This window comes from Accipiter gentilis, chromosome 9 (assembly GCF_929443795.1).
Source record: "Accipiter gentilis chromosome 9, bAccGen1.1, whole genome shotgun sequence".
In the NCBI taxonomy this organism is placed as follows: domain Eukaryota; kingdom Metazoa; phylum Chordata; class Aves; order Accipitriformes; family Accipitridae; genus Astur; species Astur gentilis.
The window spans coordinates 23,760,743-23,786,553 of record NC_064888.1 but is presented as its reverse complement, the minus strand read 5'-3'; the positions used below and the strand labels follow the sequence as shown (position 1 = coordinate 23,786,553).

The window sequence follows — 25,811 nt, the reverse complement described above, 5'->3', positions numbered from 1 at the left end:
CAGCAAGCTAAGCTATCTGAAGCATTTTGTGGAGAAGTAGCAATGGAATAAACCAAGCAGCTTTAGAGAGTTCAGCCAAATACTCAAATGTTTAGTTGCTTTTTCTGAAATATGAGAGCCCACCGAGACCACTGCCTTGGGCCAGAGGAAACAAACAAACAAACAAACAAAAAAGAAAAAAGAAAAGGGGGGGGGGGGGGGGGGGGGAGTTGACATTCATGTTACTCCTTCCATAAAAGATTCTCAGGAACCTTGGATCATTTGCAGATGAAACACATGAGGTACAAAAACATTGGGGGATTCTTACAAGAACCCTGATCTTTTCCATCCAGCTGGTACAGAGATTTTTATTTGCTTGGTTTTGCTGTTTTCAACTCTGATCCCAGAGAGAACCAGGAACAGTGAAAGAGCAAAAATGAATTACACACACGTGTGTGTGCACACAAACACTCACAACAGGTCAAAGCATTAACACATACTTTCTATCACATCTGCCACACTCCGTCAGTTCTACCTATGCTTCATCCAGCAAAACAGGCCAAGAATTAAGGACACCTCAGATTTTTAGTGCCTCAAGAGTCTTACTTGTTGGCTAACACTGTATTTTGCTTATCCCTCCACAAACACCTGGAAGTCGTAAACATGATTTTCCACTCACAGCTTGTCAGAGACACTAAGCATTTGTGACCATCTTGCTCATTTACAGTCATTTTTCCACCAAGGTGGCCATATGCATGCAGTCATCAGCATTCCTTAAGGACTACAATGGTCCCATTAAAAACAGACTTGTGGAAGGAGGGCTTTACAACTATAATTTACTCAGCAAGGCTTCACCCAGCCTTAAGATGTGAGATTCTGCTGAGACCAAATTGCTCAGACATACCAACAGTAAGAAAAAGAAATACCCAGGAGTTTTCTCTCTTAAAACTTCTTATTCAAGATGTGTTTCAGATTATTTTGATAGGAGCATATAAGCATCTACGTGAGATGAAGATACCAGACAGCAAAGAACTAATCTAAAGCAGAAAGGTACTTCAAGAGGCAAGAGGTAAAATCAATACAGAGATCTTCCAGAGACCTCTGCTGAAAAAAAATGAGGCCCATGTGCTTGTGCCTTCCCCCTCTGAAGGATGGACCTGAAATGGTTTGGGAGGAGTGGGTTCATTTAGCAAAAAGCTTTAATATTTACTTGTATGTTTTGCTGTCATTCAGTTTTGGATCAGGTTAACCTGCTTGAAAAGATGAATTTTCCTGAAGAACAGAAAAATCTGTTTTTTTCACTGTAGTTCAAAGAATAAGCTTGAATCCTACCAGAAGCATCATCTGCTAGCAAGTTCCTGCTTTTTAGTTCCTACTAGGTCAAGACATGTTTCTTAGGTAGAATTTCTTTTCCAGGAACTGGCTTGCAATGGTTTTGCAGCCATGGTGAGTTTCTTCCACTCTGCTCCTGAAAAAGCTGATTGTGAAAGGGAAATGGGAAATTATGGGAAATGGGGGAAAAAAATGGGAAAATTGGAAATTATGATAGGATTCAGCCAAGTACTCCTTTCCTCAAAATGTTACAATGGCATTCATGTTGAATTAAAAAAAAAGCTGGCAACTTTGAGAGAGATTGCATTAGAAGGGACTCCTTCTAAGACAGAAAATCCACTTGCATCTGCATGGATTTAGAAGACTTCAGCAGAGACCAATTCGCTGCGGTAGTATTTTTTCAATTTTGGAAAAATAAGTGTTAGCATTTAAAGGTCCCTTAGAGAGCAAAACAGCTGAACTAGGCTGGGACTGTTGGCTGTCTACCTTCTCCACAGAACATTTTCAAGCAGGGAGTTTATTTATGTGTTGAACCTAACCCCAAAAAAGGGAACTTCTGTTTGAAAATGTAACTACTCAGGATGTGACTGTAGTTTCCCAATATAGGCATGTGACCTGCTTTAGGTTTTTTTGTTTTTTTTAAGACACTGCAGAAGAGCTAAATTCAGAAAATTTGCGTGAAACCACTCTGTTTTCAAAACTTCACAATGGCCTTACTAACAAGCTGGATATCAGTCCTAATGGCATTTCTTCTTCTCTTCCGTAAGTGATCTATCATATTTCTTTTCCATCCTGAGAGCTTTTTTCCCTGAGCTTGGTGGGGTTATTTATTTCCCAGTCTAATTGTATGTATGTTGTTTAAAACTTTGTTTAGAACTCTGTTCCTTGGAGAAAGAACATTTGTTGAGACAGTGGGGTATTTTGCTGAGTTTTCTGGCTAACTTTTCCTTGGATGAGTGCTACGGGGTCAGCTATGCGCAACCCAGAAGACACCATTAAGTTAAATACCTGCATCTTTGCAGATGAGATGGCAGAGCTGCTGAGATGGCAGAGCTGCTGAGCACCCTGTTTGGCACTATATAGAAAACAGTACTTCAGTAGAGCATAAGGAAAAAGTTGATCTGTGTACATGCTATCTGCAAGCCACTTTTGGTCTCTGTGACTCTCACTTACAGGACTTTGATGCTCCTGACTCGCACTGCTTCTAATGCTTCCTGCCAGCCCAAAGCAGGGCTTTCTCACAACTTGCCTCTTATTTCACGGTTACTTCTTCACTGCACAAAGTGGGGGTAAGTGAGCCTCATGGATAGGAAGTGTCAGCAGGGGTCATATTATCATTGGGAGTAATGGGGAGGTTGGAGCTGGCAGCAGCTACAAAGACAGAAGTTTCATGGGTTACTGTGGTCTCCGGGACGGTAGGTAAGGGGGCAGGCACCCTCTGGTGGCAAAAGCCTCATCTTTACCGAATGAACAACTCCCACGCTACCCTGCTTTATGCAGAAATTCATAGAAAATCATCATCTACCCTTGGGGAATCCCACAAGGGCAGTTTGCCCCACCTGAGGCATGCAGACCAGCTATTCCAGCTTGCATCCACTGGATATCCCCTCCTGCGAGCAAAGCTATCCATAGACCTACAGCAGTGCTCTATCCTCTTCTAGTCCTTCTCAGGGCACACATATGTTACTCTCACCATCCTTTTTTGTCAGTGCTTCAAGCCCTCTGCACCTTTCTATAGAAAATTCCCAGAGTCCAGAGTAATGGAGACTGTCCACCACATAGGACATGGGTAAGCAACCATTCTTGCAGACATGAAGTCAGCAATGCCTGCTCCTTAGTTACTTATTATTGTTCAGAAATCAAATGGCACAAGTTCCATTAATGCAGTAGCATTTGCTTAGAGCAAAGAGATGCAGCAAGACATGTTCTACAGCAAAAGGCACTTTGCAATAGATACAAGGAAAATGCATTAACATGCCTCCAAGTGTCACATGGATAGGTGCAGGCAATGGCAAATCTATAGGCCTTGGATGGAGGGGTGCCTGGCAAGGACTAGAGCTGAAAGAATTCCTGTCTTCATGTAGGAGTGACTCCTCATCTACTACTACAAAGAAGGATTTTGCCTCCAATTTGGGGACTGAGGAAGGACCTCAGTTGCCAGGATGCCAACAGTGCCTATCTTATGAAATTTACACATAGCTGGGAATTTTGCTACACTAAATACCAGCCAAAATACCTTTTTTTTTTTTTTAATAATGTCTTTCAGGAACGGTTTCCAGCAGGATCATTGCTTGTAACCTCTTTGTTGCCTTGGGCATTCCTTATTTGACTCTGGAGTTGCTCAGACACCCACTGTGAGCCATCCCTTTTTTCCCTACCTCTGGCTTTCACAGATACTTGCTTGCTTTCTCATTTGCTGCCCCAAAGATGAATAGCACTGAACCCCTGGCTACTGCAATGCCACAGAACCAGCCACTATCTGCTGCAATGAGGAGAAACCTGAGATGTGGGAGGAAGGGACAAGAAAGTCACATGGAAGCAGGAGGCAACAAGAGCAAAGTGACTAAGGCAAGTGCTGCGCACTGAGAAAAACAAGGAACATGTTGCTGTTTATCAATGCAGGTTATGGCTTGGAGTTGTTCACAGTATCTCATAAGGTGGGGAAAGTGAGCTATTCCTGCTCCCTGATCTTACACCCAAATCACATTCTGCACCACTTCCTCACTGTGCTGACCTACGGGCAAGGCAATGCGTGAGCACAGTCATGTAGCAGAGGGCACACGGAGAACAGGACATCCCTCAGTGTGGCTCAGAAGCTGTTTTCTGCTTAGCCTAGCTCCATGCACAGCAGGTCTGAGGAGGGCTAGGTCTGCTGGGGGATTCACCAAGATCACAGACCAGGGGGTCCCAGCCTGGTGTATCTATTTGCTGGTCCATCACCTGCTCAGCAGATGTACCTTGTGGGAGGTAACCATACTGGCAGAGGACTGCAGTGGGCAGCCAGAAGCAAAAGCTTCCTTAGCTGCATGCCTGGATCCAGCATACGTGACCGAGCCCAGCTCCTCAGGCAGGCTGCTGCAGCAGATTCACACTTACTCTTTCTCCATTCCCTCACCTCTAACATAAGATCTGTCTAGTCTGCAGTCTCATCCCTGGACTCGCTGGCAACACCACAGGCAGAAAAGCTTTCCCCACCAGTTAGGGACACAGCCCATGCCTCTGACCAGCCTCCCAGTGCTGCCAGGGCTTTGGGGGGCACATCTCCATTATAGCACCAGCTGCATGTTGCGTGTGAGCCAGGCACACAGGAGAGTTGAGAAAGCACTGTCAGTTGCTTCAAGACCCTTTGAAAAATGAACCATGGGTCACTCAAGTATAGATATCAAATTAACCTGCAAGGCTCTTCCACCCAGAAGCAAATATTCTCCAAGCCCAGAGGGTTTGTTCAAGGCATGGGAGTTAGTTTGAACCCAGTATACAGAGACAAGGGGTCAGAAAGCTAGCACTGGGACTGGAGCACTGCAGGATTTGAGGCATCATTTCTAACCCCTCTGTACCAGGAGGTTTGTGTACATCCCTAAAAGATCTAAACTGAAGCTCTAGGTCAAACAGCAACATGTGCGTGTTTGACTTAGCCAATCCACTTCTTTCCACCTAAGAAGAAACGGAAACAAACAGAAGCTGGCTATCTAACACAGTCCTCAAAAGCAAACGGTATTTAAGCAGCATCCAGTAAGTGATATTAAACCTTAATTAAAACCATATTGAAAGTATGAATTGAAAATGTTCTCTCTAGTCCTGTGGGTTTTCAGAGATTTCCCTCCCTCCCTTTTTAAAAAGAAACTAATAATTTAATCTCAATATATTAAACTGACCTACATAAAATATTCCATGTAAAATATTATTTCTGCCATAAAACACATAATCTGTCACTGGTTTAATTCCATTAGAAAGCATACATTAAGGTCTATGTATTACGATCATTAGGATAATAAAAGTAATACAATATCACTTTTATTATGTTTGAATTTAAAACATTCTTCATGTGAGCACAAAGAATAATTAAGGGGATGGAAGAAAGGTGGGTTTTTTTTAAATTTATAATGAAATAAATTCACAGGCGAGAGCAAAGAGACTGGTTTTAATCTGGAAAATCAGGAGCTATGTTTTTTACACCCACTGTGTAGTCTTAGACTTTTTTTTTAAATTCCTTTTCTTTGTAACTTTGATCTTGGTCATTTAGTACAGCCAGCTTTTGTGATCATATCTGCAATTGGATTCCCCACCCCTCCCAACTCCCTTCTCAGAGTTTCATGGATTTTTTGTAAAGAAAACATTTCTGCTTGTATAAAATAAGTTTCCAGACATTTTAATTATGAAGAAAAGTCTGGCAAAAAAGGTTGTTCAGCTCAGAATTATAGTTCCCCAAATACATTTGCTTTAAAACTCAAGATTTTTTTAAGCTCATCTCCAGATTTTTGAAGCTTTGTTTGTAATTTGTGAAAATTTGGGATTAGAAATATGATTTAAGACCAGGAAATAAAAATAAATCTTTTGTGAGCCACCCAATATATCAGATTTTTCTGACATAACCGTGGAAGCCCCAGAGCCCACACTCATCTTGAGAGAGAGTTTCATCAGTCTGAAAAGCAGACACAAGATGGATTTCTGTAAAGGCACCAAAATGGATGAATTTGGAGTGGGAGGACTATGCTTCAAGTTTAAAAGCAATCATATTTGTAGCGTTCATTTTACTGGACAAGAAATGAAAGCACAGCCCCCAAAACCTCAAGAAGACAGAATTATTTCTCCACAAGAAGCAGAGGAGAGAAAGGAGAAGCAAGGTGGGACTTACAATGTTAGACAACTTAGCAGTAGGAAAGCTGGATGCATTTAAGACCTTAAAATCCCACTACAGTTTCAGTCAGACAATACTTCCTCACAATTCCCCACTACAGTGGGGAATGCCTATAAAAAGACGGTTATGTGCAAGACAGCTATCTTCCCACCAGGTCCCATATGTACTGTCACCCAGGCAGTGGCTTGCCAAAGAGCAATAGCTGTAGGAGAGGACTTCATGTTCTGCCTGAAGCATGTACAGGAGACAGAAATTTCACAGCATGCTGGTTTAAAATGCAGGAGTCATACCTGCCTTTAAAGCCTTCTCATGCTCCAGGCACCTCATGCAGCTACATATCAGTTATGTCATTTGGAGCTACTTGAAAAGAAATATCCTTGCATGCCCATCACTGAAAAAAACCCAACATTTGAGTGTTCTTTTTTAGCCAATTCCTATAATAAGCAAGCAACATTAAAACCAAACGTGACTGCTCTTTTTTTTTTTTTTTTTTTTTTTTTTTTTTAAGATTTTGAATCTGTTTCCCTCAAAAAGTATGTGGGAGTGGATTGTTTTCTTCAAAGCCACTCCATTCTGAGGGCTTGAACACTCCAAGTATCAGGCAGCACAGCTCAGCGGCTTTATGGAGAAGAGGAGGGCTGGGAAGGTGTCCTTTTGATGAACAGGGACCTTAGCACAGGAGCCTCTGAAGAGGTTGCTTTCAGCCCATAACATTTTCTTGCAAGAGGAAAAGACTTTCTTCTCTGTCAGCAATAAATCACATTTTGAAGACTGGAACTTCAGGCAGGATTGGGATGCATGTTTTCTGGAGAGGGCTGTTGGGTGTACCATATCCTCTCTTGTTAGCACATCTTGCTAGCTTTACTGCATCTGTAATCTTTTGCTTGATTTATAGCAACTTCTCTTGCATACAGCTCTCAGGCTCACCGTGAAGAAACTCCAGGTGGAAACAGTGCTAAGACAACATTAAATTTTAAAATTGTATTTTCTATTCTGTCCAAAAACTGGCATGTGGTGGCCACATTCCTAGGATGTCCTCATTAACTTGATTGATAACACTTCACTACTCCAGGAAGCCTCAGACCCTTTTTTAAGCTTTACTAGGATCAACCATCCCCTTGGAAACAGCCAGATACGGCATTCTGCTTGAATATAGAGCATTCTCCTTGATTTCCTAACAGGCTAAAATATTTTCATTTCAGATTTTTGGAGAGCAAAGGTCTATGCTTCTGGAAACTTAGAGGAGGAAATAGGTGAGTTCATGGTGAGATTTTAGCTTCCAGACAGGAAGTTAGGGGCAAAGTAAATATAACAAAAATGAATTGCTTAGAAGACTAGGTAATTTTTATGTGAAGATAATAATCTGGTTGCATGTTTGTATTTTGCCTAGCACAGCAGAGTCCTGTTTTGTGACTGGGGCTTTTAAATTATTTTCAGGTAAATATAATGACCATAGGGAGGACAGAGTCTGGAACACAGATCCTGAACACAGGCACCCTCCTGCCTGACAGATGAAGGTGGACGCTTATGTACAAACAGTAGTGCAAAAAATCACAATATGGTTCATAGTTTACATTCAAAAATTCTCCTGCTTCCTCCCGGCGAAGACTTATAGAGGCAGAATAGTCAGGCAAGGCAGAAGGCTGGAGACTGGGAGGTGGAGATGAAGCTGTGCATATGCAGCTATGGGAAGCAGGATGCAGAGCGGCAAGGGAGTGGGGATGAGGAATTTCACTTTGAGGGGAAAAGTAGAGCCCTAGTTCTAAAACTCAACTGAGACCTGCACACACCAAAGGCTAAAGTTGTTCATTATCATAAACCAGCATTGAGCCCCTTAGCCACAGGTTCACGTGGTTTCATGATGTGTAGCAGGTTGAAAGTGTAGACTCTTCTCAGCTACCTAGTATGGCTCAGCATTATAAGGCCCTTCTGAAGAATAAATATGATTATTTTTTTATATATATTTTTTTTTTTTAGGGATGAATTTAAAATTTGGAAACTTTGTGTCACATCTGAAACACAAAGGCTGTATTTATTACATAATGGTTTATACTCACTGACTTGTTTTCAATTTTTGCAGATTTCACATATGTTATTATAGGAGTTACTCTGGGAGCATTTCTAGCAATCGGTTTTGTAGCAGTAATAATTTGCATGATCAAAAACCAAATGATTGACAATGTCTTTGGAGGTAAGAAAAAATACTCCTGATTTCTTATCCAGAGATCTAGATGTCCTTATATTCTGATACAGCAGATCTGAACTTCAGTGTTAGGAATTGTGTATGTACTACAGCTCTGGTTTTGCTGTGAAAAACTTTTAAGTGTCTGAAGTGCTGGAGTCCGTAGAACAGCAGATTCACATTTCAGTATAACCAACTCTGCTCTTTAGCCTTACAAGAGAAATAGAATTCACTTCAGCATACTGCCTGGGTATCTTAGAATAATTAATTTTTAAAACAAAATTCTCTCTATTCAACATAGAGCCTTGGATTTGCAGGATGGGCAAGAGGCTTGCTCACACTTCCCAGCCAATATTACTATTTATTTCACTGATTCTGGACTTTTCCTTCAAATGTGACTGTCTGACTAAGATACGTAGTTTCCATCAGAGTACATAGCAAAACTTATAACTTTTCCACTGTGACTGATTTTCAAGTTGCTACAGGCAAGCATGTTTTTCACTGAAACAGGCAAAAAGCTCTTTGGTCTAACATCATAACTGCTGGTAGCAACAGCTCCTTTTGACTTTGGACTAGCAGTTTACAACCCATGGTTTTGGACTCAAATCCAAAATCTTAAAGATAAACTGAATAATGCCCATCATTGCACTAGACAGAAGCTAGCGACAGGCAGAATTTGTCCCATGGACCTCCCCAGAGGCAATGCTGGTCCTTGGCCCTTCATCCTCCACAGAGAGCCTTTCTTACGTGACAGGATTCTGAAGTGCTTCACAGAGCACTGTAGAGCAAATATTGTGATCATTTCTTCCACTGCTGAATACAACTGTCATCTGCAGAATGAAGTAACAGCACACAGTAACAATCAACTGCAGTTGAGCTAGAAATAAAAATCATAGCAAAACCAATAGCAACAGATAGTGGCAAGTGAGGAAGTGCAAAGAACTAACAGGTTGACCAGAACATCAGTATAAGCTGTTCTTTTTTGCAAAAAAAGTCCTGGGACTTTGCTAAGGCAAATCTTTGCAACCTACATTTTGCTTGGCAAGAGAGGCCTGTACTCCTAGTAGCACATGAAAATTTGGCTTGGAGGGAAATCACAGCAGAAAAGGAAGCAGTAAAGCAATCTCATGAAATAAGCAGGGAAATAATCTTTACTGAAAGAAGAGGGACTACAATAAGAGAGTTTGGGGACTGAAAACATTGCTCTCTGTATGGCATTTCCATGGTGAATTTCAAAAAAGCACCTTTGTGGCTCTGGTTGCATGCAAAGTACCAGCTCTTGCAGTCTACTTTTAAAAACAGAGAAATTCAGATAAATGTAGCCAGTTTCCACCATGAAAACGAGTCGGACATTAAACAAGGAAAATGCAGTGAGATAACTCAGTCAGGCTGCTACAGCACAGGACTAGGACCTGTTTGTTCCATCCACTGCATCCAGAAACATTTGCTTCTGTGGCTAGATCTTTGCAGTAACCTTACACAACAAATGAGGTAGCTTTCCAGCATCCAGAACTGTCTAACCCTACTAAGTCAGCAATGCGCCATGACACGCCACTTCAATAGTCGTCACAGACTCTTGCTTGGTAAAGAGGAGAGCAGAGTGGTCTTAATTCTTGGAGTGAAATAGGCCGAGCTCTCTGGGCCCAGCACTGCTATGGTGAGCTCAGCCCATCAGCCATGACCCCATTCCATCCTATTTACAGTAAACACTGGTCTTTTAGAGCATAATTTTGCAGACAGACTCCCCAGGTACCACATGAGGCTACAAATGACAATGTAATACCACTTCCTGGAAGACAAATAGCTGATGCTTTCTTTAGTGACACTAGATAGCAGGCCTAAAGGGAAACTGCTTCTGCCTCATTCTCATCAAGCATCTGCCCTCACAGTTGTTTCTCATGACACTCTGGGGATGTGCTACACTCTAACTCAATATAGCCAAAATATTAGCAAAGATACAGCTCTGAGAAAATTGACATGAGATATTCCAGCTGGAAGAATCAAGAAGGTCTTTAGGAAGGTTGCATGACGCTACTAATATCAAAGAGTTTTGCCTCAGAAAGGGTGGCTAGATCTTCACCTGCTCTGTGTTCTCCTGGTTGCATCCTCACAACTTCTGAGTAGGCCTATCACCACTGTTCCTGGTTTCTTAACTAACCACATTTTCCTGTTCTCTCTTTAGACTCAGATGGCAAAATGGATAGAAGGTAAGACTCATTGCTCCATGCATTTTCTGAGGCAGTGTAATATACAAACTGTAATGTTTAACTCCCCTCTTTATGCATGATGCTTCCCCACAACTGTGATTTGAATGACAACACATAACACACATGCAAGCCTCTGGAGAGCCATTATACACAGTGCATCTAGTGGATCTGTGTGGAAAAAGGAAATTCCTTATAACAGGATTTTGACATTTCAGAAATAGGAAAGAAGTCCCAGCAGCCTGAGATTCTTTTTTAAAAGAAAATCCTTCAAACACTTTTGATTAAGCTTTTTTTTTTTTAATTTTGTACTATGTATTATAATAGCAAACTCATTAAAAAAAAAAAACCAAAACATTTTTAAGGAATGAAAGCCAAAGGCCTTGTTTCAAAAGGGCTGAAGTTGGATTTTTTTTGACATTGCTAGAAATTTTCCATATTTTTTTCTGAAACAAAGATTTTACTGTATTGTCATATATTAAAAAAGGCAAAAAAAAAGGCAAAAAAAGGGCAAAAAGAAAAAAGGAAAACGAAGAGCTGTAAACCAGGGTAAATGGCTTCATCAAAGATTTCCCTGTTACTGTGTCTGGATCTCAGTTCTGAGAAGTCCCTTCACTTGAGGGTCTTACAGGTCAAGGTCATGCAGTGATCATTCCTGCTGGAAGGGATACATTTTTGCCCTTCACCTTCCTCCTCCTCATCCAGAAACAGTAAGATCATTTTAGGTTTTGAGCACCCGAGGTGTTCACAGGCAGAAGAGGCAACGCTAGACTGCTTAGGCAATGGCCACTCCTCAACTCCTCCAAGGACAGGCAATAGGGTAGAGATGTACAGGAGCAGGGGCTCTGGACTGCAAGTTGTTTGTTGACTCACGGTAATCTACATATGTGGACACTTTTTTGTGTCCCTTTGAGACATTTTATAAGTGACTAAAAAGACCCAAACATTAATTAATCAGCATTTTCATGAACTGAAGGCAACAGCTGTACTCAATGATCTAAGAAATGGCTTTTGGACTCTCTCAGAGAGCTTGATAGAAGGATGTCCCCATCAGTCGTACCTCATAAAGAGAGCACAGCATATGTAAACACTCAGTTGAAGATCAAAGCAAGGGCATCCCTTGCAGCAAGTACTTCAGTATCGGTTTTGCCAGTCCAAGAGAGAAGGGCCCCAGCCGTGAAGCACCTGTCATTTTCCCAGGGAGACACTTCCCCAACCTAACAAACACAGCTGTCACAAAACGTTTCCTTTCTAGTAACACTCTAGTCTCTTACAAGACACTGACAATTTCTGTGTATTAACCTAAAAGAGATGAGGACTATTATATGGCCAGAAGAACAAACATACAATACCCAGTAAACTTTCTGGTGTATTAAGGACAGTATAGACAGTGCAAATGAGTGGGAAGGGTGTGAGAAAGAGCTAAGCCAAAACAGAAAAGCCAGGGACCCAAGTCAAGAGAAAAGGGAATAAAGGGAGGAGAGGGACAAAGACAAGAAGAGACACAGAAGGCAGTAGATTTACTGCCTGGATGAAATGCAGATGGTATGATCTACGAACTGCTCCACTTTAGACTTTTCTACCTCCCCTTGCTGTTTATTATGCGTGTTATTTTCCTTCAGAGACAGTTTGAACATCTACAATACCATCCTTTGATTTTTCTGAGGGAAGTGACTGACTTTGTCATGGCAGCAAAATTTAACATCTTTAATGACGACCTTACACTGACCTCTTTGATGATTCCTCATCCCAGTCTACAGGCGTTTGCTAAAAGGTAGAGTTTCCCACCTAATGCCAAAATTCTAGTCCTAAGGCTGGAAATGTTACACAATACACAAACTCTTTGCCTTAGAGCCACTAACGCTGACCAGGGAGAGAAGCTGTAATTCCACAATGTTTGGGGGCAAAACTATGTATGTTAAAGATGACTTCTTTCAGTTAAGTAGAAAACAACTAGAAATCCACCATCGCTTCTTAGCAGTTGTACTTTGCAATTCTACTGTGGCACTGAGTAATTTACTATGTATTACTCCTTGATGGCTCATTAAGAGGTTCTATAATGCAGATGTTAATCTGAGGAAACAGTATAGCCTTCTACTGGTCTTGAGGAAACCTCCAACAGTAAAAATACTATCAGATCCATAGCAAACATTTAAACAGGTCCCTATAAACTAATACTTGGTAGGATTAGTGAAATGCAGATAGCCTTGAGATAACATCAGTTTTTAGCAAGGAAGTATATATGGTGCTTTGTTTTATAAACAAAGCTATGCTTTTCCACATGTCAGATAGTTGATGCAGAACTAGCTTAGTTCGTTTTGCACCATCATTCTGCAACCTAAGCAATCTACTCACAAAGAATCAAAAGGAAAACCAGCATACAGGAATCAAGGTACTTTTTTATCTTTCCTCCTAACCTTCTTCAGGATAGGGCCTTTCCAGATGGTAGAGTTTGTGTTGACATGTTAAACCAGCCTATACCCGCTGGGAATATCTTAAAGGTTGGAACTGGACCTCTATAGCACAAGTAATAGCTGAATATGTGGTAGCCTTGCATAGGACTCTCACCCATGTTGGCATCTCTTTATTGTAGGACCAAACTTGACCCAAAGAATGGGGTTATATGCCATGTTTTGGATTCCAACATTCTTCACCTAACTGGTTGAGATTGTATATCTCTGAAAGGAGGTGTATGGGAGGTAGCTGTTCTTAACAGCAGCAACCAAAAAAAACCATCCCCCAAGCCCCACAAACACAAAGCCACCACAATCCCACCCAGTTTATTTCCTGAAAAGAGCATTGAAATATTACTCATGCTGAGTACTTGCATTGTAAGTGCTACAGTATTATAAATACCAAGGAGATTCCTCAAGAAAATCCAAGCTGTATGTTCTATTTTATCTGATTTATTTTTCCCCATAGGTCATAGGGATAGTTGCCCATTTCTTCAGGTCACCAGAGAAGCATGTGATAATTAGGTCTGAACTGATTTTAGCTACTTGCTTCAGTTCCCTGGGGATTTGAATTCATGGCACTTTTAGGCCAGTGGCTAGTCCTAGAAAACCCTTTGATAAAGCAAAGTCCATTATCTAAAATCACCTGATTTACTCCAACTAATCATACAGCCACGCCACGCTGAATCCCTCAGGGATACAGGCAACCTGAAACCTTCAGTGATAATTAAGATACCACTCCTTTAGGATCAGAGAGAACTGGCATATCTTCTGCAGATAACTTCATTTTCTGCTTGACCAGTGATGATTATTAGTGTTTGTTCAGGAAAAATCCTAATCCAACTGATAGAGCCCTCAACAAATCCATCTTCAGCCAAATTTTGTTTTAAATTTCACATCATTATTCCCACAAGCACCTCAAGCCACTCAATAATTTCTCTCCCTAGCTGGGACATACTCTGAGTGGGTGTCACCCAGCACAGTGTGCCATCATAATCGATGGAGTTATTCAGCCTCATAACCAGTTGAAGGCCTTGATGCAGATAATCTTTTATGCTGGAACGCTGAATAGCTGGTACTGAACCTAACCAAGACAAGGCAAGAACAGGTTTCCACTAAAATCAGGAAGCATTCTAATGCGTCCCCCTTGATACTTTCCCAAATACTTAAACCAGAAGTGTTTCTATACCCGCATGACACTGACAGCTCATTGTGAAATAATTAACAGCATTTACCACTTTATTTAGTCAGGTATATAACATTAAGATTTAAACAATCAATTCTTAATGTGATGCCCTTAAAGACAATGGGATATTTACTAACACTTGAGAAGGGAGAGAGGCTTGAGGCAAGCTTCTGTCAGTTAACAAAACAGTAATTTAGATGTCAACTGACAATTATTCAATGTCCTCTTTTTTAATTAATAGCTCATGTCAGTTTCAAATGCCATCTTGGTGCAAGCTTGGTAAATTATATGCCTAAAAATTTCATGCAAGTTTAATGTATTAATAAAAATGTCTGGGCACATTTAATGCTAGCAATATTTTGAGTTAACTACAGTGCATGGCAGCCAGATTTATTTTGACAGAAGGAAGCAAAGAAAGAGGCATACAGATGCAAGGAGAAGGATGGAGAGACAGAGAATGTTTACTAAAAAGGAAAAGGTACATATTTTAAACCTGCAATAGCAAAAAGGCATCTGTTGCCTCAACATATCCTGGGCAACAGCACACAACAAAACTCCCCATGCTACTCACTGGGTCTAGAGGCCCCTAGGTAAATCACTCAGCAGGAGATCAGGTTTTAAATGCAATACACAAGTCATTCTGATGTTTGATGGAGGAGAGAAGGAGCTTGGGAGCTGCACCAGCCAAGTGCCAAGCATATCAGTGATCTTCTTTTGCTACCCAAAGCATCATCTATATGTTCGCTTGTATTTTCCTACTTGACTCTTTCTAAAGGGACCGACTTCTCTTTCCTCTGCTAGGCTATGCTTGGGAAACAAGGTACTCCTGAGAATCAGAGCAATCTTCAGGCAAATGGAAGAGGGCTTAGAATGTTATCGCATGTTGAAAGCCTCCAGTCTCCTCATTGTTTAACTCAAAAAGCAGCACCATGGATTACATAGAAGGTGAAATCATCCACTTGGAAAATATAAACATCAGAGATGGATGGCATGGCAAAGACTAGGCGTGGGCAATCATATGCAAGTTTGAAAGTTGAGCTGCAGTTTCTTCCAACTAGCAGAACTGTCTCAGCCTAAACATTTCAGCCAAGAACAATTTTCCTAGCATTTTGTCATGTTTGGGTCTGTAGCCAGCTGCACTGACAGGCAGAGATAGTGAAGAGGGTCTGATCTAACAATTTCATATCCTTCAAACAGGTTTAAAGTCAGATAGAAAGAAAAATCTCTTGTTTTGGAGAGGAGAGCAGTTCTTTCTTGATGTAAATAGTCCAAATTGGTCTGTAATACTGTGAACTGCAGAATGCATCATTTACCAAACAGGAAGTAGGCATGAGTCGTATCACTGATACTATCAGCTGCAAATGAGAGACACAACCTGTCTAATCACCAGAGTCTGAGCTCATAAATAAACTTAACTGGAGACTTGGTTTTGATGCTAGGGTACTTAAGAAAGCCACAGGTGTGAGTCCTTTGGAAAACAGGCCCAAAATTTACAAATCAAAATGCACAAGTGAATACACATCCAAAGAAAAGAGATTTTGGCTTTGTCTGAACATGTTACTGGAAGAGTGGTGAGCATGGAAAAAGAATCAAGATCTAGAAAACAGCTTGGGTAGGACACTGGGCATTGAAATGCATTGCAGTGACTCAGATACTGCATCAACTATTCACACATTACACTATACATTCAGTCTGGAGCCAGGGAGTGATACTGTCTCAGCTGCTCTACTATCCATTGAAATCATATTTGCTTAAGATGCAAGCACATACTGCTGTTCTACTATAGCCAAGTTCAATGGCAAAAGTACTTGAAATAGCATGATGCTAAAAATAAATCTGCAAAGGAATTATCTTTATCCAGTTCTTAATCAGAGTAGCTAAGATGTCCTCTCCACAGAAGAAGATTTTTTAAATGAAGAGAGCAGGAAACAGGGATTGGTGTGGGTTATTTTAAGCCATGCTACAGCAACTTTTGTGATTTTTAATTACTTTTCAATGAAGTAATTCCCTCCTGTGGAAATATATCAGACTCGGAGACAGATTTTTCTTTGCACTGACCTGACTTTAAGAGTACATTTTTCCCAGCAGTAAAGTATCTCACTTTTCAGCCTGGAGATACCTGGAATGAGGGTAGTTCATTCTCCACATTTCATTCAAGTTGTGGCCTTCCTGCTAAGACCCCCATTAAAAAGTTAATATAGGATTTGTTTGGACACCTATGCAGAGGTGAAGTCACCTATGAAATCAATGACTCATTACACAAAGTATGTAACCACTGAATTGTCTATCACTACAAAGCACTAACAAACATTGTCAACTGCCAATGGCTATGAAAAAGCACACATTTTCCTAGGCATAAATCTACGTCTGTCATATGCCCCCAGGGGATGGGCACTATAACATCCCATCCTCACCTGCAAGATTACAGTCTCCACCTTCCAAGTTTCCTATTGCTTAGACATGCTCCCTCAGTTGCTTCCCAGCTGTCTTTTGTCTTTCTAATTCACCTCTTCCAACACATGGGATGCAAGTAAGAAGTACAGGCATAGGAAAGGAATTTGTTAAGCAGTCACTGGTATTCTGAGGAAAGCGATGGAGTGTCACCAATCTTACCAGAAGCTAAGTCTTGGTATGGAATGGTTTGAAAAGGTGAGTTGGCTTAGCCTTTCACACAGAGTCCCAGCTGCTCAGTCTCTTCCCAGCCTGGCCTTCAAACGTGTAACAGTGAAGAATCCTAATTTTCAAAAAGTACTTTCTTCTTTAGATGTAATATATGACTCTGCCTACCATTCACTCAAACTGCAACTGACTCAAATTGCAAACTCAACTCACTAGCCTTGCAAAAAAGAAAAAAACAAACAAAAAACCCCAACCAAACAAAAAACCCAAACAAAAAAAAACCCCAACCAAACAAACAAACAAAAAAAAACAAAAAAGAGAGAAAGAAAAAACTCCAACAAACAGTGACTTATGAAATAGAAAAGTTATCAGAAGCCATACAAAACTATTGGCACTTGATGGGTCTCTCATGGGCAGTCCTTCCTGAGGCATCTCATATTTCTGCATTAGCAGAACAGTGCCTGGAACAGAGTGAATACTCCAAGACGTTTTTCAACAACAAACATAACAAACAAAAGCTTCAGCTGTCAGAAACTGGAGCTGCCAGAAACACACCTGGCAGAAAGCAGCTCACACTGTATCACGGGTGGGCCTCCCTGGCACAAAAATCACTTCATATAATCCCACAAAGGCACACCCCAGTAGATCTGCCCCAGCCACACCACTTAACTCCCTTTTCCCACTCAGCTCAGTTTTGCCTTTGTTGTGTGCAGCCATGGCATTCCTGCCATAGAAAGAAAACATTGTCTGGTCTGGAAAGAGCAAGGTTGAGCAGAGGGATATGGGAAAGCAGAGAAGAAAAAGCACTGGAGAACATATCAAAAAGCTTCAGACTCTATCCAGCTTTCACCTGCCTACACCCATCATTGTAGCTGATGGAAATGGCAGAGTTCTGTTGCCTCCTAGTCCATCTATTGTCCCATCTCCATCCTGACTATCTTTCCCAGTGCCCACTGGGCTTTCTTCATCCCCCTTCTGTAGCCTGCGGGTGTCTGTTTCTTCCCACGTAGAGGACTAGAAGTGGTGGTGCTTATACAATACAAAGTATGCCACAGCTCCTCCCATACCTTCCAGACCACTGCTCTTGGACAGACCAACTGCAACCCTGTCCTTGTTCTGGGCTGAGTGCACCCTTTGGCCTTGAGTCTTCATCTTTCACAGTTCCATTCCCATGTGCCCCAAGTATCTTCTGGACTTGCAGAGGAGGCAAAACTGAGTTTTAGTGCTATAGTTCCTCCTTACAGGAGCTGTGAGCAGTTCAAAGTAGCTTCATGCATGGTCATAAAACATCTTGCAACAACAGAAGTGGAGCATCAAAGGGAAAGAATCAGCTGTACCCTGCCTGCACCCCTGTTCTCTCTAAATCCCCGGTAATCCAGACAGCTTCCTGGATTTCTTCAGTAATCCTCAACTTCCTTAGAGCCACTGAGTTGCCTGCATCCATCTTTGTTCTATTAAAACAGGCCTCTTTTTCCCTTTTCCTCTCCCAGGCATGTTTCTTTTAAACTATGACAGTCAGTGTCGTTTTCTTGGATCTGGAGAAAATCAGTCATGTAGATTCAGCTGAATTTTGATATCTCTGGGGTCAAAGACTTGAATGTTTTCTCTTAACATCCCTCAGCTATATCCTAAGCTGTTCTTTCACTTGCCACTCCTTTTCTTTTTTCCTTTTTTTTTTTTTTTTTTTTTTTCAGGCAGCCCTTCACAAGGTCTTTCATTCTGTCAACTAATACATGCTACAAACAACCCAATCATCAGGTCAACATAAAGTTTTCATAACTTTCTAGAGGCTTAGAAATCAGGAAAACAGAGCCAGCAAAGACACTTAGCCTCCTCCATGATCTAAATAAGCCTTGCAAAAAAATAACTCAAAAATTATTCCTTTGCGGTCTACTTTGACTGCAGAGCCTCCCTTCACATTGGCCACCATGGCCAAATATCAGTAGTGATCAACTATTGGGAGAATAGGAGTGGAAGACAACTTGGAAAGCTACAGTCCTCTTACGCAGAAGTGCATTTGCACTTCACTAAGGAGCAGATACCACCTGCACAAGATGAGTCTGGCCTTGCTGATACACCAAAGCAGGCCCAATTCCTTGTTCAACACTGTAGGGATTAGGGTGGTTGATAGACTGAAGGCTGTATTCACTGCCTTAGGTTTTCTCAGTATGCATCCTGGGAACTGAGTTTAATGAAAAATATTTAAAAGCTGCACAAATGCCATAATAATGCATGCTATTGCAAATAAGCATAAGTATGAACAGAGATGACCGAAACAACTCCATGCATGTTTGTGTAAATGTTAACAAAAAATGAGCAAATGATCTCAGCAGAAAGTGCTGTCTTAACTCCTTGCACAAACACATTTGCAGAAACAAATTGTAAATACCCATTCTGTGTTGAGGCAATGCTCACCAGTGACTAGAGCAATAAACTGGCTTTTCTACCTGGTTCTGTCACCACTGTCCTGTCTAGCCAACCTTGTTCTTCTGAACAACCTTGGACAAGCTACTTTAGCTCAGGTTGCCCTTTCCATAAAATGAAATTAATCTTTATATCACACACTTCAAAACCAAGGACACTAAGCTTTGCACTGTGTTGGGAACACCAGGCTTTAAAAAGCAGCACTAAGACACTCTGTAGGTACTGTCAGGCTCTCAGTTCCTCTTAGCACCATTCCTGAATGGAGGGAATACTTCATGTACAGACACATACGCACACAGAGACAGTTTTTTATATATACACATACGTATAGCCCAGACTGTTAGGGTGAGATTAATTCATTAAACCTGTTTCCAGGATACAGCATACTTCATTGATACCAGCTACCAGCCTGACAGGCAGAGCCACACTTCTGTCTATTTTTTGCTCCTCCCTGGCCACTCTCCACATTCCCTGGGAGAGCATCTGGCCCAGGAAGCCTGTGCTCCCTTCAGATCTAGGGCTGCATTTGTGGCTGACCTTTTCACAGCTGCCAAACAGGGAGGAATCCTTACTCCTTCCTACCCCTCTGCACAACTGTTTGAGGCTAGTCTTGAATAGCTCTAAATCATTTGATTTTAAGAGTTGGTCTCAAACCTGCTGAGTCAGGAGAATTCTTTCCTCGTAATAGTCAGACACCTGTCAGAGGCAATTCCTTCCACAGCCATCGTGGTCTCTGCCGGCAAACTTGCTGGTGCCACTGATTCCAGCAATAAATGAGTAACCCTACCATTCCCTGGAGCTGCTGCGAGTCTGGATTAAAAAAAAAAAAAAAAAAAAAAAAAAAAAAAAAAAAAAAAAAAATCAGAAATGTTTCTGGAAGAGTACCCTCTTCATTCCTGTCAACAGACACCCAGGGTAACTTAAATATTAGATGCCACCAAGCAGAGAGCTTCCTGCTCCCAGACAGCACTCATCTGCCATCCAGACTGAGTATTTTTATGTTGAGTAGGGCTTGTCAGAGAGGTGACAACATGGGATTAGCTAGGAATGAAAGCTGCTATCATAGCAAAAGGACAGCTTAAAAACAAAACAAGGCCTCCTGATGCAAGAGACTCAGAGTGCTACAGGTCTTAGCCAGAAAAGAACAGAGTCAAATCAGAGCTCCTGCATATTCCAACTCACAGAATTTCCTGTATCCAACTGAATTTCTGGACAAGTTCACACTAAACATATGAAAAATAAATCACTGATTCCAGATGGAATCCTAGGAGCCTTTTTTCAGTGACTTCTCAGAAAATAAGATTATTTATAGATCCTTTTTTAAGATCATGTATATAGTCTGTCAGATCATTTTATTTCAGTTCCCTGATCTCTTGCTCTCCAAGAGCTCTGCCTTGAAGGACCTGTACTAGGTATCAGCAAAGCTAAGTTTGTTTATCTTCTGGTTGTTGCTTATAACCACCCACCTCCATATTCCATGTGCACTTTACAGCCTGGTGTCAGGGAACAAATAGCAAGCTGAAAGAAATGAGCAAGTATCACACAAAGTGATGCTGACTTCTCCCTTGTAGGCTGCAAATGCTTGGGGATCCATGGAGTATTTATCATGGGTTCACAGAAGTTTATGGGCTTAAAAGCTTTCCATATGTGTTTAAATCAGGCTTAAAAACACTTCACAGAGGCCCATGGCTTCAATGGAAAATTTGTATGGACTTGTAAACAGAAACATACAAAATCACTGGCTGAAAAGTAACTAGGTTACTTTTTGTTCATTGAAAACAACACCTGGCCCACTCCCAAATCTGATTTACTACACAGACATTGAAATGCTTGTGCTGGCACAGGAGAGATGGAGGAAGGGGCCAGGAGCTGGAGTCAAGTGCTGAAGAATAAGTACCTCTTTAGGTGGAAATGCTGTTTTTAAAGTGTTTGTAAACTGGTTCCTCTGAGTAAGCTTCCACGACTCGCTGGAGGAGAGCAAAGTGTGGGACCAATGATTCACCCCAGTCCCAAACTGGAGAAAGAAATAAGTGAGGAAATGGAGCAGAACAGAAAAAATCCCTTTGATTCCAGCCTATATATGCCTCACCATACGCTCTCCCGTGGACTGTATGCCCAGTTCAAACTAGAAAGATGAGAATCAGGTCTTAACTCTTTCTTACAGACACCAATGGTTAGTGAAGTGAATTTCACATGAACAGAAAATTTCAGCGCAGCTTTCTAAAAGACACATGTGACAACATTTCTCAGAGAAGGAAGAGAGACTAAGGCAAATTACAAGCAGCACGTCCCTGCCTGCCAAATCTCCTGCGAGTTCTTTCTTTAGCAAAGTCATCGGAAAATACTTAAGTAGTATTGAAGGAAAGGGACTACGATGAGTACCATTTCCCAGTGGAGTCATGAGATCTAATATAAACAAGCTGAGGGCCGCAGGGCAAGGAAACATCTTATTTCCAAGCACTGACGCTAGATGGAGTAAAACTGAATAAAAGATTAAGAGCAGTGAAGAAAAGAGAAAGGCAGAAAAGTTCCTGCATTTCCAGCTCCTAACGTGTTGCTTCTTTGAATTCTTATCTTTGATTACTGCTCTGAAAGTCACAATTAATATCACTCTCTATACTTTGCAGGTCGAACATGGGATCGAGCCAAAACAGGTACGTTCTGGGGGAAGGGGGAGTCTGGCGGAGCAGGGAGGTGAGGTGGCAGCGCTAGGCAGACACAGGAGTTGTAAAGGCACATCCACCTAGGCAAAGGGAAAGGTTGCACGGCAATAAAGGCTGTGGGATTACCCTGAGTTCCTACTGACAGCCCAGATCTGCCAGACATTCTGCATTACCTAAGGTAAGTAATTTAGCTGCCTTGTCCTCCAGCTTCCCAGTTGTATACCTGGAATACCCTAACACAAGGCCCAGGCATACTGGAAGGCTGTCTGCCCTATGCAGCTGCAATGCAGCTGCCTCCACATTAGCAGGTACTCCAGGTAGTAAGCTCTTGGAAAGATGCAGCCGCAATACGGATCCAGGAGCTGCTCAGCTGCTCCCCACTCATGTGGCAGGGCAATACTGGGAAGCGGCCCAAATGACAATAATCCAGAGTCTGCAATACACGGAGCAGTTCTTATAGTAGGATGCTGCCCTAAAATGCATTACGTGTTGCTAGTGGATTCCTACCTGGCAGTGAAGCAGGCATCTGGGAGTCACCACAACAGCCAGAATCATACCTTTGTCCTGTTAATTCACTTAGGAAAACCAGATACCTCCAAAAATACAAAGAAATACCTAGGAAAAGAAAATTTAAGTGGGAGGAACTTCATGAATGTAATTCCAGCAGCTCCATTAATAATTTTCTAGAATTCCTGTAATCTTTATCTGGGTATCTCCCAGCTCAGCTTTTACAATGATGCTGTGGATCATCCCCAGTAAAAGCAAAGCCAGAAAGTTATTGTTAACCTGTGATCTTTCTTTCTTTTCAGGGATGACATCAATGTACTAGGAAAACAAAGTACAAATGATCAATAATCCTTTTGGAATCAACAGTTACCTGATCTGAGGATCAATAGAAGTCTCTTGTGCACAGGCAGGAATCTCACCAATACCAATTCCTTTCTTTGTTCTTTAATTGAAAGACTGATTGATTGATTACAGGAAGAGCTTATAGTGCATGCTAACTTCAATCACCTGCACACAAAAAGCCTGCAATCCCCAACAGCATGTATACGAAGGAAGTGTATAGGGAAAATAAAATAGATGAGCTCTGCTCATTAATAGATCCTGTTTAGTCTGTGATAAGCATAGAATTGATTTCTAAAATCAATTAAATACAGGGTAATCAAAAAAGTAGAAACACATTTCAGCAGCAGAACTTATGGTCACGGCCATATTTCAAGTTAGGTAAATAATGACAGAAGTAACTTTAAAAATCATTAATTTGAGTTTGAAATAAAACAAGGTTTCTCAGGTTCTTTGGGAAATACATGTTTTGTGTTAATATGAAAACATTTCATTCACACGGAAGTTATATTTTTTTTTTTAGCTTTAGAACTGATGTCTTTTGTTTAACTGTTCATGGCAATGCTAATTTCAGCCACTTAAAATGAATTATGGTCATTTAAAATGAAAAATTCCTTTTTGAAATAATGTTTTTCATGTTTTGTTTTTAGAACATTGAAATGAAAACAGCTTTGTGTACTAAAAAAAAACATTTCTGGACATCTGAAAGAAAACATTTCATGTCAACTTTCTACAAACAAGCTAATCTGACATTTCCAAAATTCACCCATCCCTATTTTTTTATTATAAAACAATGCACTAAGTTCAATCAGAAATTGTGAATAATTTCAGTCTCCTAGCCCCTTCAATCTTGTTCTAGCCTTATATATTCTGTTGAATTTGATTTAATCAAAATTGCTTTGCCTGGCTCCAATTACAAACTTCTTACAGTGGAAGTAACAACAAGAAAAAATAGAGCTTTGTCTCAGAACTTTTCGAATAGTTTAAATAATTTAAAATGGTTTAAACCAAAGTTATTTTGTAAACACGTCCCAGCTTTTACCAAAGCTGTGAGCCCATTGCTTTGGTCTTAGTTGAGAAAATCATGCTATGGATTCTATTCTGTTTGTTTAAATCCACTTCATTCAAGAATGTTTTATTATAACAGTTATTGTCATCCCAAGGTGCAAGAAAAGCAGAAAGATTTTTGTATTTCAAGCCAGTCTTTCCTTTCAGCTTGTGAAGACAGGGCAGCGAATGTCAGCTGTGGGAGCTCTGGGCACACTGGTCTAGCAGCAATGCCATGTGGGCATCCTCTGCTGTTCCTACAGCTCCTCTCAGGAAACCCAGCAGGACTCAAAGGCTTGAGAGCCTCAGGTAGATGGCATGCACAACGTTACGTAATATCACAATATTTCACCAGCATAGCTGTTATGTCATTGCATTACAGGATGGCTCCAAGCAAGATGTTACACTATTTTATTGCCATTTACAAATAACCACTAGCCAGATCCAAAGACCACAAACTAAATAGATTGGATCTGCCTAAACTTTTAGCTCAGGCCAATGTCTATAGACATATGGATTTTTTAATCTCTCACCTAACATGCATTCTTAAAGTTAACTTTTAAGCCAGTATCTGCTCTTAGTTATGCCATGTGGCAGATCATAATAAACGAAGTTCTTTCCAGTTCTTCACTACTGTAATATAGCAGAAATTATTCAACTTAAAAAAAAAAAAACAAAAACCAAACATTAGACTGAAGTCCAACCTAGAAATTGTGTAGTATTAAGAAATATCACTCCAAAAAAATCACAGAAGGCAGGGCCTTCTATCCAATAATCAACTTTCAGACTGTGAAGAGCAGCAATTAACCCCACACATTGAAGGCAAAGCTGATGTGCTGAGTCAGGGACTTAGAGTCAACACACTGTCAGAGCATAAGAGCAGATATATCAGAATTTTGTTTCTATGAAGAATAAGCTACTGTACTACTTGTAACTGTAACTGAAAGGATTTGAATATGTGAATATTATCTCAGCAAAGCGGGTCATTTTCCAAATGTGCAAAGGAAACCAAATGGTAATTTTTTCACACAATTTGAACAGCAAAATGTAAGGTTCATTTTCAGAGAAAATTGATATATTGGAATAATTTCCCTGGATTCCTACGTATCTGTTACCCAGTTCAGTAACACTGCAGTTCATTAGCCGCATTTGCTAAGAGATAAACTAAAGCAGTAATGTGATACTTGTAAGTAATTATGTGTATGTACATGTGTAAGTGAATAAACCATCTTGTAAGGTATCTGTTAATTGATTTGCTTCCTTTAGTACCGTTTTAATTAAGACTTGGAACAAAAGAGAGCACGTGGTCAGGGAGGGAAGCTATTACCTTCCCTTATTTGTGTGAACAAATGTTTCCTTCGCATCATTTCAGTACACTATGGGAAATAAAGATGAAAATAAACAAAAAATGGTAAGTTACAAGCAGTAGAGGAGAAAGGCCTGGAGAATTAAAGTTAGTAATCTTGATCAGGCAAATGCACTGGGCTGCAGAATAGATTCTGAATTTCCAAAACCTTTTGGTGTGTGCCTTGGCTCCCTGGCTATGGGAAAAATATGGGCAGCACTGAGACAGCCAGCTGGGGACCAGGGGCTCCCAGGGTTGCTGCTTCTGCTGCCGCTGAGAGGTTTGGGCACACTTAGTAACTGCCACCGCTGCATGCGGCTGCTGTGGCAGCAGCAACCAGTGCCCCATCAAGCCTAACTCTCCCACCCCACAACTGTAGCAGCCAGCGTGGCTCTCCACAGACAAATCAGGCTGCCACAACTGTTTTGCTACCCCAAGTGTTGTCCCACAAACGGGGTTCATTTACCCAGTGTGCAAGCCAATAACAGAGTCAAGGTATTTTCAAATTAATTTCATTGATGTGCATGAATGGGTGCCTGTCTCAAGACAGCACACCCTTGTCTTAAAAATTCTCACATTTATACACTTAATTAATACATATTCATTGTTATTTTCCTTAATGATTGGTTCTTTCTTCTTCGCCCCTCGTGTAAATTAGTGCGCAGACTCTGTC

At 41.0% G+C, this 25,811-nt stretch overlaps 1 protein-coding gene across 4 annotated transcripts; it reads left to right on the top strand.

Annotated features, from left to right (window-relative positions):
• The first annotated feature begins 1,961 nt into the window (after positions 1-1,961).
• Positions 1,962-24,478, top strand: TMEM273 (transmembrane protein 273). 4 transcript variants are annotated; one of them, XR_007507311.1, is made up of 8 exons: positions 1,968-2,073; positions 2,487-2,600; positions 7,372-7,422; positions 8,250-8,360; positions 10,534-10,558; positions 21,865-21,891; positions 22,710-22,813; positions 23,397-24,478. XR_007507311.1 is itself a non-coding variant. In XM_049810710.1 (7 exons), the coding sequence occupies exons 2-7, from the start codon at positions 2,519-2,521 to the stop codon at positions 22,753-22,755; spliced, it is 342 nt and encodes a 113-aa protein (XP_049666667.1). In that variant the 5' UTR covers positions 1,968-2,073; positions 2,487-2,518; the 3' UTR covers positions 22,756-24,478. The 4 variants fall into 4 exon arrangements, 3 of the variants coding, with proteins under 3 accessions (XP_049666668.1, XP_049666667.1, XP_049666669.1); XM_049810710.1 differs by having other exon boundaries at positions 22,710-24,478; XM_049810711.1 differs by lacking the exon at positions 2,487-2,600 and having other exon boundaries at positions 1,962-2,073; positions 22,710-24,478.
• Positions 24,479-25,811: the final 1,333 nt, after the last annotated feature.